This window comes from Sorex fumeus, unplaced genomic scaffold (assembly GCF_029834395.1).
Source record: "Sorex fumeus unplaced genomic scaffold, SorFum_2.1 ptg000063l, whole genome shotgun sequence".
In the NCBI taxonomy this organism is placed as follows: domain Eukaryota; kingdom Metazoa; phylum Chordata; class Mammalia; order Eulipotyphla; family Soricidae; genus Sorex; species Sorex fumeus.
Genome location: NW_026606120.1, coordinates 51,109,102 through 51,128,595, shown reverse-complemented (window position 1 = coordinate 51,128,595; position 19,494 = coordinate 51,109,102). Strand labels below are relative to the sequence as shown.

At 39.1% G+C, this 19,494-nt stretch overlaps 1 protein-coding gene across 1 annotated transcript in view; it reads right to left on the bottom strand.

Moving 5' to 3' along the window:
• SUZ12 (SUZ12 polycomb repressive complex 2 subunit) overlaps positions 1-19,494 on the bottom strand; it is a 75,743-nt gene continuing 56,249 nt past the window's right edge. The window contains exons 10-16 of the mRNA XM_056126850.1: positions 19,219-19,396; positions 13,438-13,529; positions 13,011-13,154; positions 10,472-10,629; positions 8,480-8,678; positions 6,203-6,282; positions 1-2,293 (exon numbers count right to left, since the gene is read on the bottom strand). Of these exons, the coding sequence (XP_055982825.1) occupies positions 1,948-2,293; positions 6,203-6,282; positions 8,480-8,678; positions 10,472-10,629; positions 13,011-13,154; positions 13,438-13,529; positions 19,219-19,396 (1,197 nt within the window). The 3' untranslated portion in view covers positions 1-1,947. The remainder of the gene's footprint in view (positions 2,294-6,202; positions 6,283-8,479; positions 8,679-10,471; positions 10,630-13,010; positions 13,155-13,437; positions 13,530-19,218; positions 19,397-19,494) is intronic.

Sequence of the window (19,494 nt, the reverse complement as noted above, 5' to 3'; positions counted from 1 at the left end):
TTTTATATTATTGAACTTTATGTACAAAATCATTTGATTTCAAATAAACATTTAATGTAAAAACAAACATTCTTTTAAACTGATTTTTTTTACATCTATTGTACCATTCAAATGCTTTATCATCTTACATGATTTCTTCAAAATCTCTTACCAAGGGTACATATAGAAAAGCATTTTTTTATAAATAGAAACAAAGGGATTTTTTCAGCTTTTATTATAAGATGACATAAAAAGTTTACTCAACAGAAGTAATTTCATTACTATTTGGGGGAGGGTATCACCAACTTTTTGTGCAAACAATGCTAGCCTTCTTTTAAGCATTAAGAGCATGACTGCTTAAGAAATGACATAAGCAATAATTCTACACCTACATCTCCCCTAAAATAATCTATGTTTTTTTTTGTTGTTTTTTGTTTTTTTTACATATGTGCACAGCTTTAGCAAATTAAAGCCCGAGAGAAATGCTCGAGATCCACTATCCAGAGGCATGATCAGAGTTTACTGTAACTCAGCATTTGGAGAACTTACCAATCAAGGAGTCTGTAATGAAAGCTGCAGTTTCCCTCTTTCCTATTTTTTTTTTAAAAACACAAAATCAATGACTAAGAACTTAATACTGGATGACAAATCACATCCACACTATTAGTTAAATAGCCTCACAGTTTAACACATCTTAAAGACCAAATCAGTATTTACATTTTATAAATTTCTGAAGACACCATTAGAAAGCTTATACATCCCTTCATTAAACAAAATAGGGAACTGCATCTGACGGTGGTGGAATGAAATAAAAAATTAAAAATACCTGTATTTACAGCAGCATTGATCCTTTATAAATAAAGAATATGAAAATGCAATTATCTTTAAGGATAATAAAAAATTGAGGTGATGTTACTCAACCACAGTGCTTAGAGTTGGAATAAAAAGCTATTGGTGCTTGTTAATGTGCCAGTAGTGAAACCACTTTCTGTTGGAGAAAATCCAACTGCAAATATGTGCATAAAACACATACAACACAGGACAAAACTGCTCAAAACAATTCAAGTCAGCTTATCTGTATTGGATATTCTAATCATGAAATACATTACAAAGACATCCTTGTAAAGAAAAATAAACATTTCCTCCCTTGAAAGTGGTATCTAAAAATCTAACTCGTTTTTCTCTTGGTTTATAATCCTAAAAAAGATGCGGAGAGCTGAATTTTCCACATGATTACCTAATTGGAAAAATAAAAACCTAAAACCAACAAATTGTTCAAGTTTTAAAAAAAATATACTGGGTGAGCAATGCACTAAAATTATCCAGATAAAAACAAATGGTCAGTAATCATTTAAATCAGCATAACATTTCACTGTCAACAAGGTGAAAAGTCAATATCAAACAGGCATAAGATGAAGAAGTGCTATTTTTTAAAATGCAGAATGAATTTATGTAATGTAAAATATCTTGAAATTCTTCATTCCCAATTGATGATTTCTAACTCAAGGATCAAGGTTTCACTGGAAATAGTAATGGAACATTAACTTCACAAAAATTTTCCATTTAAAAAAAAAGGGAATTACATTCCAATTTCCCCTTCTCAATGAAATGTCTCACAATTTACAAGTAGAAAAACAGCCAGTCACAAATGCAAAAACATTTTTGAATATATGAAATTCCTAAATTTTCAATTCAATATATTTCATAAGACAGGTGAAAGGTTAAAAATACTCTGAAGTATTGCTTTTCATGCTCAAATTAAAGAATGTCATTACATGTAGATGTAATGCTGCATAATGAAGTGTGTAGAACCCTGATAAAAACATCCTTGCTGAAATCATTTACTTCATCTGACAGTACCTGTTTGGAAACTATGATTAAAAAACAAAACAAAATAAAATTCTTCCTAGAGGCTGAATTCCCTAGAATGCAATTTCAGTGTTTGTCCATAACAGGGGTTAGGCCTTTTCAGAGTTTTTGTTTCTTGGTCTGTTTTGAAACCCCTGAGACACCATCTGTTTCCAAAGCTTTCTCTTTTAAGTTAATTTCACTAAATCCGTTTGCTGTCCCATTTTGTTCTTCAGTGATTTCTTCATTTGGAGGGGAAGTTGATTCTCCTTTTTCTAATTTTTGCTGCATTTCACGGAGCTTTGTAACAGCTTTATCTATTGACATTATGCTAATAAGATTAAAGTCATGCATGCTGACTAGATGAAGCATGAAGTTTCGACATAAATTCTTCTTAATTATTTTCTGTCCATAGTTTTCTACAAACAGCATACACGCATGATTCATTTGATTGTCAGCAATAAACCTATTTAATAAAAATATGAAACATCAGAAGCAATACAGAGGATCTTCTATAATCATTACTGAACAGTAAGACATTATACATGTATATATAATTTTTTTTCTTTGAAAACAAATTTGGGGGCGAGGGGAAGGGAAAGTACATCCAGCTGTGTATGTTAACTCCTGCTAATTCCTAGCTCAGGGCTTTACTCTTGCCTCTTGGCTGTATTGGTGATTCCTGGTGGTGCTTGGGGGAACATGTATGGTGGAGGGGATTGAAACTGGGTCAGCAATGTGCAATCTAAGCGCACATTAACCTTAACCTTGTACTATGTCTCCCAACCACCAACCTCATTATTTTTTCCCTTGATCTTAACATGCTTTCCTATTTTGAAGCTGTATTTCTCTACATTTTCAGTTCATAGTAGATCTCTGAAGAAGATACCAAAAACATTACTGTGAAGCTGTGTTGGAGAAAATTAAGTGGAATACACAGAGTGAATAAAGCCTGACATACAAACCCCCCTCCCCCCACAAACCACCAATCCCCCAAAAACTGAATTAAGAAAATGGCTGCTCAGAACTCTATAAAACTGAGTCCTACCATCAAAGTTTTAAAAGTTAATTAAAAAAATCTATTTTAGGGCAGAGAGATTCTAATAGTAGGTAAGGTTCTTGCATGCAGCCAACCCCAGTTCAATCCATGGTACCATAAAATGGTATGTGGTCCCCTGAACAGAGAGCCAAGAGTAAGCTCTATGAACAGCTGGATATAGCACAAACCTGACCCCAACCCCAAATCAAAATACTTGACTCAACAGTACCTAGCACTTTACAGTGTCAGCATACAGTGAACTCCAACAATTAATTTCTGGATCAAGGAATTAAAATGGTACTTAAATATAGGGATCTATTTTCTTTTTTCTACTTAGGTTTTTTAACCGTATCTGGCTGTTCTCAGGGCTATTACTCCTGGCTCTGAATTCAGGGATAACTTCTGGTGGGACTCAAAAAAGACCATATGGGGCCAGACAAATAGTACAGAGGGTAGGATGTTTACCTTGCACACGGTCAACCATCCCCAGCATCCCATATGGTCTCCCAAGCACTGCCAGGAGTAATTCCTGAGCACAGAGCCAGGAGTAACTCCTGAGCATTGCTCGGTGTGACCCAAAAAGAAAAGAAAAAAAAAAAAAAAAGACCAAAAGGGATGCTAGGATTTAACCCAGGTCAGTCTCATGCAAGAAAAGCACCCTACCCTGTACTATCACTCCAATCCCAACAATTAATTTTCAATTCACCAATTCAGTAATTACTTAAACTAGATGAAATCATTATTTTTAAAATTTTACTTGTTTTTGAGGCCACTCTCTGCAATGTTCAGGGATCATTCCTGCTGGTGCTTGAGGAACCATTTAGTATGCTGGGGCTCGAACACAGGTTGACTATATGTACTGTACTATCACTCTGGTACCTGAAATTATTTCTTAAAAGTAGCATGTCAGGGGCTGGAGTGATAGTACAGTGAGTAGGGGGTCTGCCTTGCACACGGCTGACCCAGTTTCAATCCTCAGCACCCATATGGTTCCCTGAGCACTGCCCGGAGTGACTCATGAGCAGAGAACCAGGAGTATGCGCTGAGCACTGTTAGATGTGGCCGAGAAACAGTAAACAAAGGACAAAAAAAATTGCATATGAGGGGCTGGAGAGACAGGAAAGAAGGTAAGGTGCTTGTCGTGCATTAGGGTTCAATCCCTGGCATCCCACATGGTCCCCTGTACCTGGTAATAGTGATCCCTAACACAGAGCGAGGAGTAAGCCCTGAGCACCACTGGATATGGCCCAAAATACCAAAACCAAAAAAAGTAGCATGTCATGGTGCCTGGAAAATCAGTATACAGGTAAAGCATTTGCTCTGCAAGCAGCCAGATGGTACCCCTGAATACCACCAGGAGTGATCCCCAAGCATAGAATCAGGAGTAAGCCCTGAGCACAGTTGAGGATAGACTCAAAATAAAACATAAACTAAAAAAGTAGCATGTAAGAACAGAGCACCACCAGGAATAATTCCCAAGTGCATGAGCCAGGAATAACCACTGTGCATCACCGGGCAAAAGTCTTTTTTTTTTCCCCCAGGTAAAAGTTTTAATAGCTAAATCTGGTAAATATTTTCTTTATAACATGTTAGAAAGTATTTTAGGTTTTGCAAACTAAATGTGCTCTGCTATCTTCCTCTTTTTTTCTTTAATGTTACCTAGTAGAAATTGTGATTTTTCTTAGCTTAATATACCCCTCCCCACAAAAAGAGTGGCTATAAAAGCCATGTAATCCAGATATCTAATTGTAACTCATACATAATTCATATTCAGTTCTAATGAATAATGCCTTCCATTTTTCCCACTTAATCTAAGAGAAAAAAAAATCTTGGGTACTTGTGCTATAGAACAAAGTCTTAAGCGAAATCTAATAATAATGGACTGAAGAAATATGTGAACACTGGATAAAGCTCCCAGGAGAAAGGGACATAGAACCTCCTGACCCCACACCAAGCTGTCTTCACCGGGGCAACTCGGGGCAGGGCAGACTGAGTTTCCTTCCCAGGCCCAAAAGAACCCCAGCAGCTGAAAACCTCCACAACTCAACTGCAGCCATGCTCAAGGCCACTCTCCACAAGTTCGGATGAGCCTCACACACGAGAGGAACCTGCAGAAGAACCCAGGTATGTGGGACCCATGACGGAAATCTCTAAACTCAACCAGAGCAGGACTGGGCCTCCCCCCCAAGCAGCTCCCCAGTTTTCCAGTAGCTTTGCAGTCACACCCACAAATGCTGCCCCCAAGAACTCAGAGAAGCTAATTCCAATTAATCAAGCTACCCCCAAAATTGTGATGCTGGGCCAAAGAGATAGTATAGGAGGTTGGTAGTTCCTATGCATGTGACTAACCCTTATATCATCCCAGGTATCACATATGGTCCCGTGAGCACTGCCAGGAGTGATCCCTGTGCCAAAAGTCAGCCCTGAGCACCTTTGGGTGTGGCCCCAAAACCAAATGTAAATAAATTGTGGCACTATAACAATTTTATGAATTTCTGGGCATGTAGCACAAAGCATATTACTTTCATATACCATGGCAATAAAGAAAATAAAAAAGGGGTTGAAAGCAAGAAAAATAAATACTGGGTTAGAGCTAAAAGTGTGTATATAGATTCTTTTTTGTGTTTCGTTTTTGGGCCACACACATAGATGGTCAGAACTTTATCTTGGCTCTGCAGTCAGGAATCACTCCTGGAGGGGCTTGGGGAACAATATGGAGTGCCAAGGGATCAGAATCAGATTGGCCTTGTGCAAGGTAAGAGTCCACCAGCTGTACTGCTCCAGCCCTGAGATTTCTTTGTTGTTTTCATTTGGTTCTGCCGATGCTCAAGGCTTGTTCCATGCTCAAGGCTTGTTCCTGGCTTTATGCTCATGGATTACTCCTGGAAATACTCAAAAAACTATGTGCGTTGTTGGGGATCAAAGTGGGGGCAGTTGTCTGCAAGGCAAATCTCTCTGGCCCTTGTTTTTTGAAGTGTTAAGGGATTAAACTCAGAGTCATTCAACTTGTAATAACCATTTTTCATGATACTTTGCATTAGGCTGAGAATGAGGATACAAAATATCTAGATTAACACATTTTTCAACAAGATTCTTTTTTTTTTTTTTTTGCTCAAGCTTTTTGGTCACACCTGGCAATTGCTCCTGGCTCTGCACTCAGGAATAACTTCGGGCAGTGCTCAGGGGACCATATGGGATGCTGGGAATCAAACCCAGGTCGGCCTCGTGCAAGGTAAACGCCCTACCCGCTGTGCTATTGCCTCAGCCTCTCAACAAGATTCTAAGTAAATCTATATAATGTGAAGCAGAAAAAACATAAATTTAGAAATACCCTACCCATGCTTCATGACATGGAGATTCCATAGTTTCATCACTTCTTTTTCTCCTTCGTTAACATCAGAAAATTCTTCAATTTGCTAAAAACGAAAACAAAACAGAACACATATATAATTGTTTTTTTTTTCTGTTTTTACTTTGCTGAAGATTAAACACAATGTCTCATACATGCAAGGCAAGAACTCTACTGCTAAGCTACATCAACCAATTCCCGTTTTATTCTATTTTAAACTCCTTCACCATGGATATCCAGAAAGCAGCTGTCAGCATTGTATTGGTACATATGGGATTCAAGGTATTGAGCTTAGGGTCTGATGCCATCCCTGGGTGCTTTAAAAATCACTGAGTCACTTTCTAGGTCCTTTCTTGTTAGGGATCCTAAACAGCACAGCAGTTAGGAGTGCCTCAGCACATATGGACAGCACCAGGGTTTGAATTCAAAGTTCTACATTTACTTGCCAGGTAAATGCTGTAAGCCATTGAGCCCTGTTCTAATTCTTTAATTGGCATTTCTAAGAAAAAATTAAGACAATGTTAAGAAAAGTTTTTTTTTGCAATTAAGAATACTTTAAACAGGCAATGTTTCTTAAAATTAACAACTGGTTAGAGAGACACTGCAGAGGTTAAGGTGCTTCCATGCTTGCCTTCCATGCAGCTGATCCTAGCTGGATCCCCAGCACTACATATAGTCAGTCCCCTGCGTACCACCAGGAATGAGTTCTGCATAGACAAGTGTGGCCCAACCCCCTCCCCAACGTAATTTAAATAAAAGTAATTCAAAAAAGGAAAAACTCAGCAATGAAATAATTATCTGCAAATTGTAAAATAGGTCCAAAGGAAGAGCGCAGAGACCTAAGGACCTACCCTGCAAACACAGTCAGGTAAATCCCTGGTGTTTACCATGTGCAGTATGCAGCTTTTGTACAAGCCTGGTGGCTCTGTTGTAATTCCCAGCACGAATGATTTTTGGCTACACCAGACAAGTGTGTCCAAGCAACACAAAAAGGGGTCCAACCTCCAATGACCATCACAATTATAAAGATAAACAAGCAGCATGGACAGGAAATTTGACACTGGACATGCATGTATAATTTGTGTTATACCAACTCTGGAGCTATGGAGTTGGCTCAAAGGACGGGAAAACATGCACATGGTTGTAAACACTTGAGAAGGGGGATTAAAAAAATAAAAACAGCATTTTAAAAATATTAAACAGCATATTAAAAAAGTTAAATAAAACACATGTCAGGGAGGGAACTCTAGGTGACACCAATACTTTGCATGTTTGAGCTCTGAGTCCAATCCCTAGCACCATCAGGGATGACCCGTAAGTGCTGAGCTTAGAAAACCTTAAACACTGGAAAGTGAAATTCAAAAATCAAAACAAAAAAACCATGAACAAGTTTTCATAGAAAATATTTTTGCTATACTTCTTGTTGCCGGTGCCATATCTGACAATGTTGGGATGCCATAGGGCCAAACATTACTGAGAACTGAATCTAAGGCCTCATACACGTAAGCCATATGTTCCACTTCTGAGACCATATGCATGGCTCCTAGAACGGAAATATTGACCCTTTAATTGATAACTTTTTTCATTTTTTGGTTTTGGGACTACTCTAGGCAGTACTCAAGGGAATGGTCCTGGGAATCAAACTCTGAACTCCTGCACAAAATATGTGCTCCAAGATCACTGAGCTACTTCTCCAGTCCTAGCTGGAGGAGCCACCTGGCAGTGCTCACGGATCACTCCTGGTGGGTTTGTGAAACCATATGTGGTATTGGATATTAAACCCAGATTAGCTACATGCAAGGCTACGTGTCCTACAGCTGTACTATCTCTCTGGCCCTTCTAGCTGACAATTTTTTAAATAACACAATTGTAATACTATTGATTCCTAAATTCCTTAATTTATAAAGGGTATCTGTACAATTAGTTCATATTAAGTCATTAATATCATTAAAATTTAATGATAAAGATGTTTTTTTATCAGGGGCCATAGAGATAGTACAGGAGTTAAGGTTGATGTAAGGTGATGAACAGGTAATTCATTCAATCCTAACTGACACATGGTATCCTGAGCACTGCAGGAGGCAGTTCTAGAAGCACTGAGCACTAATCGAGGGCCTAGGAGATCTTTGGCACCACAGGGACCTCACATTAAACCATGAACCTAGTTGGCCAAGAATCACCACAGGGATCTAGGTTCAATTAGTATTGCTTGGGAGCAACCCCCATAAAAACAATTATCACATATTAACAATGATAATAATTACTGTAATGGTTTTTTCTCGTAGCCATTCAGGATCTTTTTCATCTTCACTATCTACTTCCATTTCTTGTGGACGAAGAGGTAAGCAGGTGTCACTATGGAAATACAGGCGATTGTGTCCACTACTGTATGTTCGTTGCTGTTCCACTTCACCATCTTCAGATTCAAGAAATTCAGACATACTTGCTTTTGTTCGTTTTGGCCTAATGAAAAGAAATGTTTTATGTAATAAAGCACTCAATAACATGATTATGAGTTGAGTTAGGCAATAATGTGCTTTTTATAAAACCATAAAACAATTGTATCTGAAGAAATACTCTATATAATTATAAAACTTAAGAATTTTCTTTGAATATAATGGAAAACATGCCTATTGTTGATTTAAACCCAGCATTGTAAAGGTGTGTCATTGTGGGTGTGAGAAATAGCACTGCAGCACTGTCCTCCTGTTGATCCATTTGCTTGAGCAGGCACCAATAATATCTTCATTGTGAGACTTGTTACTGTTTTTGGCATATCGAATAAGCCACGGGAAGCTTGCCAGGCTCTGCCATACGGGCGGGATACTCTCGGTAGCTTGCCGGGCTCTCCATGAGGGACAGAGGAATCGAACCTGGGTCAGCCGTGTGCAAAGCAAACAAACGCCCTACCCGCTGTGCTATAGCTCCAGGCCCAGGTTTGAGAAATACAGGGCGAAAAAAGCACTTTGAAAAATATCACATTTAACAGGGGGAAATGAAAAAGGAGAATGAAAGGTAAAGTAGAGGGGTTGTTTTGGTGATAAGAGTGGAGGTGTGAAGCTAAACTGAAATTCCACAGTACTGCAAATCAGTGATATATCAATAAATATATACATATGCACATACATGGGTATTTTTTAGGAGTCAGACCTGGCAATGCTCAAAGGTTACTCATGGCAGGCTCAGGGGACTATATGAAATACCGGGAATCAAACTCAGGTAAGTCGCATGCAAGGAAAAATGCCCTACCTGCTCTCCTATTACTCTGGCCCCAATAAATATTTTTTAAAAGACAAACATAGTTATGATTGTAAATCATGATGCCTTAAAAAAAAAAACCAAAAAGATAAGCTTGGTTAAAAGGAGAAAGGAAATACTAGTTAAGGAACTAAAATAAGAATACTAGTTAAGGAACTAAATAAGTCCTAAACATCAAGATTACATATCCTAAGCCATTTAAGCATATTCGCAAAGAACACTATAATACTGATTACAAAGATATATTAATCCAAAAATTATCTCACAAAGTTGAAAAATTCCCTTGTTACTTTAACCTTCTTAATATGAACACACCACTAGGACTATGAAGAATGGAAAGAGAGACAGTTCCATATGCCATCTAAAAATAGTGTCAAATGGACAATTGTCAAGGATAGTGTTCTTTATAGTTTACATCACTCAAACATTCTTTGTATTTCACATCCCTTTCTTTTTTGGAGGACACAACCAGTGGTGCTCCAGGCTTACTTCTGCACTCCTGGCAGGCTCGGGGGACCATATAGGGTACTGGGTATCGAATCCGGGCCATGTACAAGGCAAACACCCTACCCACTATATTACTTCAGCCCGAGTGATAGTAACATTTAAAACACAAACCAAAAAAATATTCTAAGAAGGGGATGGAGCTATAGTACAGTAGACAGGGTGTTTGCTTTGTTCGAGGATGACCAGGGTTCAATTCACGGCATCCCATATGGTTTCCTAGTACCACCAGGAGTAACTCGTGAATACAGAGCCTGAGCTGGGTGTGACCAAAAAAAAACACACACCCCCGAACTAGGTGTGACAAAAAAATTGTTTTTCTAAGAAGTCAGAAAACCTCTGCAGAGATAGGCATTTGGGATGATGACAAAAATACAATAGTTTTATACCTTAGTACTCAGTTAATAATGATTCCCACCTGACAGCTCCTTTACTCATCTTATCATCAATGAAAGGCAGAACATAAAGATTTGTTAAATGAACTTTGTCCTTACCTGCAAACAAGAATATGTGTGATAGGTGTTCTCTTTACTGGTCCATTGCGACTAAAAGCAAACCCAGGTTGGCGATGAATATCCTGAGGATTTCCTGCATAGGAGCCATCATAACACTCATTGATAGAAACATCTATCCTAGCACCTTTTGGATGATACTGCAACAAAAATGGAACTCTGTTTAGGTAAAGAAAATATCAACTGTCCTATTTTAAACACCTGTCATTTAAATTATTCAAAACTGCCTGTAGGGGCTTAAAAGATAGCTCCAAGGGTGACTAATCATGCTCTGCATATGGAAAGGAAATCCGGGTTGTTTTTTGTTTATTTTTGGTTTTAGGTTAAAACCAGTGGTGCTCAGGGCTTATTCCTAGCTTTGGAATGGTCCCTCAGGGGACCATGTAGGATGGTGGGAGATCAAACCCAATTTTGCTGAGTAGAAAACAAACACCCTAAGTATTGTACTATTACTCTGGCCTAAGGAAACCTAGGTTTGATCTTGGGCATTGTGTAGTTCCTTTAGAACTGCCAGAGCACCACACCAGGAGTATTTCCAAAGTACCACTGGTATGGTGCCAAAACAAACAAACAAACAAAAGGACACACAAACCAACCATGGACCTGAGCAACTTGCTGCAGAGATGGCCCTGATTTTGCAATATGCCCTTTCTGCTGGGCTGCTCCAGATTGGGGCAAGTGCCATCCCTCCACCTGCTCTTTAGGAGCCCACCATTTTTTACAAGTCAGCGACAAGCTCCAGGTACAAGTGGTGGTGGCGGCAGATACCAGGCCTCATGGGACAGGGGAGGAGTGGGCCCTTCTCCTTCCCACTGCCCCAACGGGACTCTGAGATTGACACCACCTCCGGCCACCGACTACTTAAAATACCTCACGGCCATGACACACAAACAAACTTCGGACCTGAGCAACTTGCTGCAGCGATCTCTTCAGACCCTAATTATTAAAATTTTAGAATTTCTAGAGCGCATAGCCGCTTCTGCAACATTATATGTATCCATAACAAGCAATACAAAACACATCGTCTAGCATTGCCTTTTTGGCAGGTATGAGTGGTGGTGGGACTGGTCTTGAAATATCAAGGACTGTAAAGTAGAGAAAGAGAGTTTTGTGCAAATAGTCTGCCATGCAGGCAGAGGAGGTGTGGAATGAGGGTGTGTATGTATGGGAGGGATATTGGGGATTTTGGTGGTGGAACACGTGCACTGGTGAAGGGATGGGTGTTTGATGGCTCTATGATCAAAGCTCAAACATGAAAGCTTTGTTACTGTACCTCACACTGAATCAATTTAAAAAAATAAAATGAAAAGAACATACTACATTAGGCACTAGCATAGAATGTTTTCAGAAGAAATGCTTAAGAGATTGCCTACTTTAGATGTCTTAGATGGAAGGGGAATTTATTTTTACTATATATTATTTTAAATTTTACAATGGGTATACTGTCAACTAATTTGACAATAAAAATAAGATAATCTAAGGTGAATAGAGGATTTTATGCATATCTTCTTAGAACATTTTTAAGAAAGTTATAGGAAATATACATATCATATATGCATATATATGAATTCTCTAAGTTTCGCTTAAATTAAAACATCAAACTAAAAAAAAAAAAAAAAGGGGGGGGGGGCAAGGAAGTTAGTACAGTGGGTAAGGTACCTTGCATGAAGCCAAATTGGGTTTGATCCTTGGCACTACATATTTCCCTAGCATGACCTAGAATGATCCCTGAGTAGAGATACCTGTGTATATACCCTGAGCACAAGTTGGTATGTCCTTCAAACAAAAAGTACCTTTTTTTTTTTTTTGCTTTTTGGGTCAGTCACACCCAGTGATACTCAGGGGTTACTCCTGGCTCTACACTAGGGAATTACTCCTGGCAGTGCTGGGGGACCATATGGGATGCCTGGGATCAAACCCAGGTCAGCCGCGTGCAAGGAAAACACCCTACCTGCTGTATTATGGCTCCGGCCCCAACAGTACTTAATATTTTAAAATGTTAAAAAAAAAAAATAGAAAAAATATATAGTAAAATAAGCAAAGCATACCAGCATGGTGAATAGGAAACCAGAAAACTGGAAATTTTTTTTGGTGTGTGAGAGGTTTTTTTCTTTTTTTTTGGGGGGGGGGGGAATACCCGGCGATGCACAGGGGTTACTCCTGGCTCATGCACTCAGGAATTACTCCTGGCAGTGCTTGGGGGACCACATGGGATGCTGCGAATCGAACCTAAGTCGGCTGCATGCAAGGCAAAAGCCCTACCCACTGTGCTATCGCTCCAGCCCCTGGAAACTAAAACATTTGTGTTAAAATCCTGACTTGTGCTACTTATTAATTCGTATGAATAAGAAACAGTTTGGTCGAGAATAAGGAAATTACTAAAGAGCTGGCATGAGGATGAATCAAAACAGATACATTAGGCAAATATTTGTAACTGATGCATTTACCAAATAATCACATGGAGTTTTATGAGTCACATTGTCTTATGAATGTTCCTGGTTTTAAAAAAAAAGTTACTTACAACATAATTGAAGATAAATCTGCTATGGCAGAGTTTAAGATGCTTGAGTAAACTATAAAGTTTGCGGCAGTTCAGTGTGCACCAAGGACAATGTAGGTCATCTCTTGCTTCAGTTTGTTGTCTTGTATTGTTGTTGTAAAGGAACTTGAAAAACAAAAACCACACCACAATGGAACAAATCTCATATTGTCTCAAGATAGAAAAGAAGTGTCAAAGAATCATTCTCTCTCTTTATATAAATGTAAAAAAACTCAGATGTAACATATACGGGATTCCTCTAGAAAACAAAACAAAACAAAAAAACAGAAAAAGAAAAAAAAAACAGATTGGGGACTGTCGCTCTGTGATGAACATTTGCTTTGCATGTGAGGCACTGAGTTTAATTCTCAGTCCCAAACACAAAAAATTAAAGGTCAGTCAGGTTTACCTGGTAAAATATTCTTAATTTTTGTCGGTTTTCATTAGAAGTATCCTTTTCTTTTCTTGTTTGCAGCTCTGTAGTCAATGATTCTTTAACAGCTGAAATGGAGTATTATTTACAGTTAGTGAAAACACTTGCTTCTAAAAATACTGATGCTGGATATTAACCCTAAGTGTTTTTTCAGTCTTCATCAGTGAATTGCCCCTTCTTCCACCCCCAAGTTTATCTTTAACCTTTCCTGTGTGCTTTACCTCTCCTTCTGTTAGCTACTAAATTCCCCAAGTCAGGTTTGGTTGCTTATAAAGTCAAACTTCTGGATTTTGTATTTTCAGTGAATTATTTGCTTTTCTCTTTCTCTTATAGGGTATTTTTCTATAGAGCATATTTTTCTGTAGAGCATATCATTTTCTGTATCATATTTTATCATCCTTTTCAATAGAGCAATGTTCTATGCTTAAACATAGACCAGTAATGTTTAAGTAATGTCCTTGCCGGTGTGACCCCAAAAGAAAGGGAGTTAAAATATATCTACATCTGTCACAATTACTTGACTCAGGCTCAGTTGCCATAGCTCCTAACATCCAAAAAGGCTGGGTCCCACCAAGGGACCGCCAGATAGACCCGGGGCAAGCAGCAAAGCTACCCTGGCATCGATATGGGACAATCTAGAAATCATAAAGCATGGTCTTGATACAAGCCATAATGACCTAAAAAGAGAGAACCCATTGGGTAAGAAATGCTAAACTGTCCTGATAACTTAGCCTGGGATTTACAGTAAAAGCCCAGCTGGCTCTCCGAACCCCTGCCTTCCCCGCTGAAAAAATAAGTTTTGGAATCTGTGTCTCTTACTGTGTTTATCCAAATAACTGCAAGTATTAATAAGAAGCAAACTTAACTGTTTAATATGTACTAGCAGCAAGGGAAAGGGAAAAACAATATAGATGCTTGTTGTCTCTGGAGAATTTCTCAGTATAGTCCCTAGAAGACTATCTCCTTGAGATAATCACCCCAAGAAAATTGCCTTCATCAAAACGTTTTACCTCAATCACACCTGCAGTCCCTATACTGTTGGATTACAGTTCTAAGCATTTTGGTTTGTCCTTGCCTCTCCCCATCCCCAGTTTAGGCTTACTGAGTTATTTTCATGGCAGTGCTCCCAAGGCACATCCAATTCCACTAGGCCCTCCCAATCCTCTGTGTTTATCTTTAACATCTCCTTTATGCTCTTCTCCTATCTGTTAATCACGCATATCCCCAAATCAGATCTTGTAACCTGTAGGTCAAATCTTCTAAGGGCTTTGAATTTTGTACATATATTGCTTTTCTCTTTCTTTTATGTCCTTTTCAAAGTTTATTTAGGAGCAATGTCCTTTTTTGTATAGACACAGGAAGACAGTTAATGCTATGCTTTTGTACATGGTAGTTAACTGACTCCGAATAATATTTACTCCTGGGCATCCGTCATATTTACTTGACTTAAAGTAAGGAACATCCCAGCAAAGGATAAGGATGAACCCAGGGCAAGCCACAAGCTACCCTGGCATGGGAAGGGGAAGAGTCAAGTGCCATAAGAAGTATAATTAAGAGCACATGGGGCTGGAGCAGTAGCATAGTGGGTAGGGCGTTTGCCTTGCACACGGCCGACCTGGGTTTGATCCCCAGCATCCCATATGGTCCCCTGAGCATGGCCAGGGCTGATTCCTGAGTGCAAAGCCAGGAGTAATTCCTGAGCATTGCTGGGTGTGACCCAAAAAGAAAGGGAAAAAAAAGAGCACAGTCATAGCCTAATTATCTAAAATTTTATCATTCCAGGAGAGTGCAGCCGCTCTTGCTGCCATGCAATATCTTATACTATTCATAACAAGCAATACAAAAGAGTATGGGGGAGACTGTCTGCCAGAGAGACAAGGGGAGGGGTAGAATGGGGGAATACTGGGGACATTGGTGGTAAAAAATGTGCACTGGTGGAGGAATGGGTGTTGAAAGCTTTGTTACTGTATATCACAGTAATTCAATTAAAAAAAAAGAAAGAAAAGAAAAGACAAAAGAGCACAGTTACAGACCAAATCCCGACAAGACCCAAAAAAGTGACTGAATAAGGGCCCTGCTGGGGTTCAGAAAGGACTATAGTCTGGAATATATAGCGAGATGTCCTAAGAAGAGTCAACATTTAAGTTTATATGTCTGTATTCAGACAAAATGACTAGAAATTTTATTAAGATGACTATTTAAATGGATTACTAGGTAAGGGAAGGAGAAAGCAATAGACCCTTGTAATTCCAGTCTAATTCCACCCAACAGTGGATTTCCTAGTAGGGATCTAGAGTACTGGATCCCCTTAGATGAGATTTTGTCCTTGAGTCAATCTCCTAGAAGAACATCCCTGAAGGAAGGGCTTTATGATACTGTTCAACCACACTTATGTATAATTGCTACGCGCAACCCTTCATGAACCTCCTCAGATGTTCTATAAGTACAGCTCTGAAATAAAGCGGCCATTTTAACTCGGTCTGTGGTCCCTCATCTCTGTTCCTTGCTGGGAGGCCGGAGAAGCAGTTCTCAGCCACCAAGTACATCATAGCAAGGAACCTGTGACACACTTTACTTCACACAGTACCTCTCACAAAAATATTAAAAGTTTCTGAGAATTCAGGATTGGAGTGATAGTACAGCAGGCAGTGCGTTTGCTTTCCACATGGCCAATCTGGGTTCAACCCCAGCATCCCATGCGGTCCCCCAAGACTTCCAGGAGTAATTCCAGAGATGAAGCAAGGAGTAACCTCTAATTATGGCTCCAAAAAAAAAAAAAAAACAAAACCGGTTTCAGAGAATTCTACTTTTATTATCACACATAATTTTGTTCCAAGCCTCTATTGATAACAGAAACTAATCATTCCCCTAATGAACAAACATAAGGGTCTCAGATACTAGGGTCTTTATTGGCAAGAGTGATTTACCCCACTTTATTATAGGGCAAACCCAGCTGTGCTCAGGCTTACTCCTGAGATTAAACCTCGTCATTTTCTAGCAGGGCAAGTAACTGCTTTATTATTTCTCCAATTCAATTTTGGTTTTTGAACCACACGTGGCCTGGTATTTAGGATACCATACGTAGTGCTACAGACTGAACCTGGGTCAGTTGCATGTAAGGCAAGTGTTTTACCTCCTGTTTTGTCTTTTCTTTTCTTTCTTTCTTCTTCTTCTTCTTCTTCTCTTTTGCTTTTTGGGTCACACCCAGAGATGCACAGGGGTTACTCCTGACTCTGCACTCAGGAATCACTCCTGGCGGTGTTCGGGGGACCATATGGGATGCTGGGGATTGAACCCGGATTGGCCATGTGCAAGGCAAATGCCCTCCCCACTGTGCAATCGCTCCAGCCCCATGTTCTGTCGTTTCAATCCCGATTTTTCCCCTTTAAAAACTACTTAAGTTACAAACCACTATAAAAGTGAGTTCATCATAACTATATGTAGTCCCTATTATATTTTAAACACCATAAGACCAGTGTGATTTAACTGATCTTGGATATATTGCCAGTACACAGCAGTGAGCAATCATCTGCCTGTGTTGGTTTAAGAAAATCAAAAATAAAAGATGTACTTGCGGGCTGGTAGACAGCTCAAAGGTATGGGTGTCGCTCTGCATGCAGAAGTCTCAAGTTTGATTTTTTATATTCCATGGAGTCAGCAATGCCAGGAACAATACCCGAGCAACTCACTGTGAGTAGACTGTGAGCACACCAAGGGGTGTGTTTTACTTCCCCAATTTATTATTTGCATCATTCCACATTAAAGGGAATCAAACTTTTCTGCCTCACTACCCTCTTCTCAGGAAAAATGTATTCTATGCTCCCTATAAAATGCACCTTATTCTTCACCACAGAATTCTTCCAGTGGTGTCTGAGGGACCATGTGGTCTTGGGGATTGAACTGGAGCTTTCAGCATGCATACCATGTACACTAACTCCTTTGAAGCAGCTCTCCAATTTTAACTGACTATCACTGCCCTCTGGGATCATTCATCAGAGATGAATGTGGAGAAGTGTTCCCAAAGTGGAAAACCCACTTTGGAAACATCTTGCCATATCCCAATGATAATGGTACTAATTTTAGGATATTTCTTTATAGACTTAAATTGTTTTCATTTTTCTCTAATCTAACTAATTAGGTACAAAACCAAGTTTCTGTGCAACTTTTTAAATCTATTCAACCTCACGAGTCTTAAGAGTATACTGGGACAGAGCAAGAGAGATTAAGGCTCAAAGACTGGATCACATGCAAAGCACCTGGGAGTACTACTTTGATCCCTGGAATTGCATGGTGCCCTGAGCACTGACTGGGAGTAGCCCCTAAGAACAGCTGAGAATGTCCTAACCCTGCAAAAAATAACCTCAGGGCTGGAGTGATAGCACAGAGAGTAGGGCGTCTGCTTTGCATGCAGCCCATCTAGGTTCGATTTGCAGCATCCCATATGGTCCCCCGAGCACTGCCAGGAGTAATTCCTAAGTGCAGAACCAGAAGTAATCTCTGTGCATCACGGAGTGTGACCCAAAAAGAAAAAAAAAGGGAAAAAAAAACCCTCAAAAAATTTTTAAAAATTATTTGGTTTTGGGGCCATACCTGGTGATGCTCAGGGGTTATTCGTAGCAGTGCTTGGTGTACCATATTAGATGCTAGAGATGAAACCTAGGTTGGTTACATACAGGGTGAGCACCTTATCAACTAAACTATGGCTCTGGCTCCCCAAATAAGTAATATTTTTTTTGTTTTTGTGTCATACCTGGCTGCGCTTAAGGGACCATATGGGATACTGAGAATCAAATCTGGGTCTTACTGACCGTACTATCATTCAGGCACCAAGTAAATAATTGATTTAAGAATTATAAGGATTTAAATAAAAGCACATGAATGCCCTCAGGACAAGGGCAATGTTGGCAGATACAAAATGACAGAACACTGCAACCTGGCTTTCACTCAGCAGAGCAAATTCTGTTTGTAAATATTTTTCTTCTTAAATATGCACCAAAGTATTTATTAACCTAATTAAACTTGATTCGTGATGGTCTTTTACCAAAATAGTAAAAACATTTAAATTCTGAATTCTCTACAAAATTTTGCATTCCTATCCCCTGATAAAAAGCCCTAGCTATTAATTCCAAAATTTTAAAAGCTCTAAAATCCAACTGAATTCTCTTGAGGAAAACTTGGTTAGTAAAAAAACTTGATCTAGGGCACCAGGGATGGTACTTAGTGGTAAAAAAAACATGTGTTGCATGTGTAAAGAACCTTGGGTTGATTCTTGACAAAACAGATGCATGCATGCACCATGCACACACGTGCATGCATGCACATATACACAATCAAAAATGGACATAAAACTATCTCTAATGTGCTTATTATGTAGATGTTATATAAGACACATACAGTATGTCTAAAATTTTCTGAGTATGGAGCTGGAGTGATAGGACAGCAGGTAGGGCGCCCCACATGGTCCCCCTAAGCACCTCCAGGAGTAACTCCTGAGTGCAAAGCCAGGAGTAACCCCTGTGCATCGTCAGGTGTTACCCAAAAAGTAAAAAAATAAACAAAAATTCTAAATAAACAAAATTCCCAGACATATCTGGGACAAAAGTTCTGGATACAAGAATACTGATTTGTACTTCAACACAAATATCACATTTGATAAAGAAAAATCCTAATTTACCAAGGCAAATAATTTGTCTAATAAGCCAAGTGAAATTTCTTACATAATTCTACAAAGCATGATTAGACAGCAGTATCTCTTACCAATAGTTTGAGTAGGTTTAACAGACCCAGGTTTATTTTCTTGATTGAGACTCTCTGAATTTCTAGTGGCAAGAGGCTTAGCAATAGGAGCAGTAGATTTATCATTGGTCTCTCCTGTCCATCGAAGAGTAAACTGCAGCGTAGGTCCCTGAGAAAATGTTTCAAATGGAGGCAGCCTCTGGAAAAAAAAAATCCCAAACACACAAAAAGTAAAGATTCATATAAAGAACTGAAATTGTAGGAATTAAAAAATAAAACCACATTAAGTCAATTTGA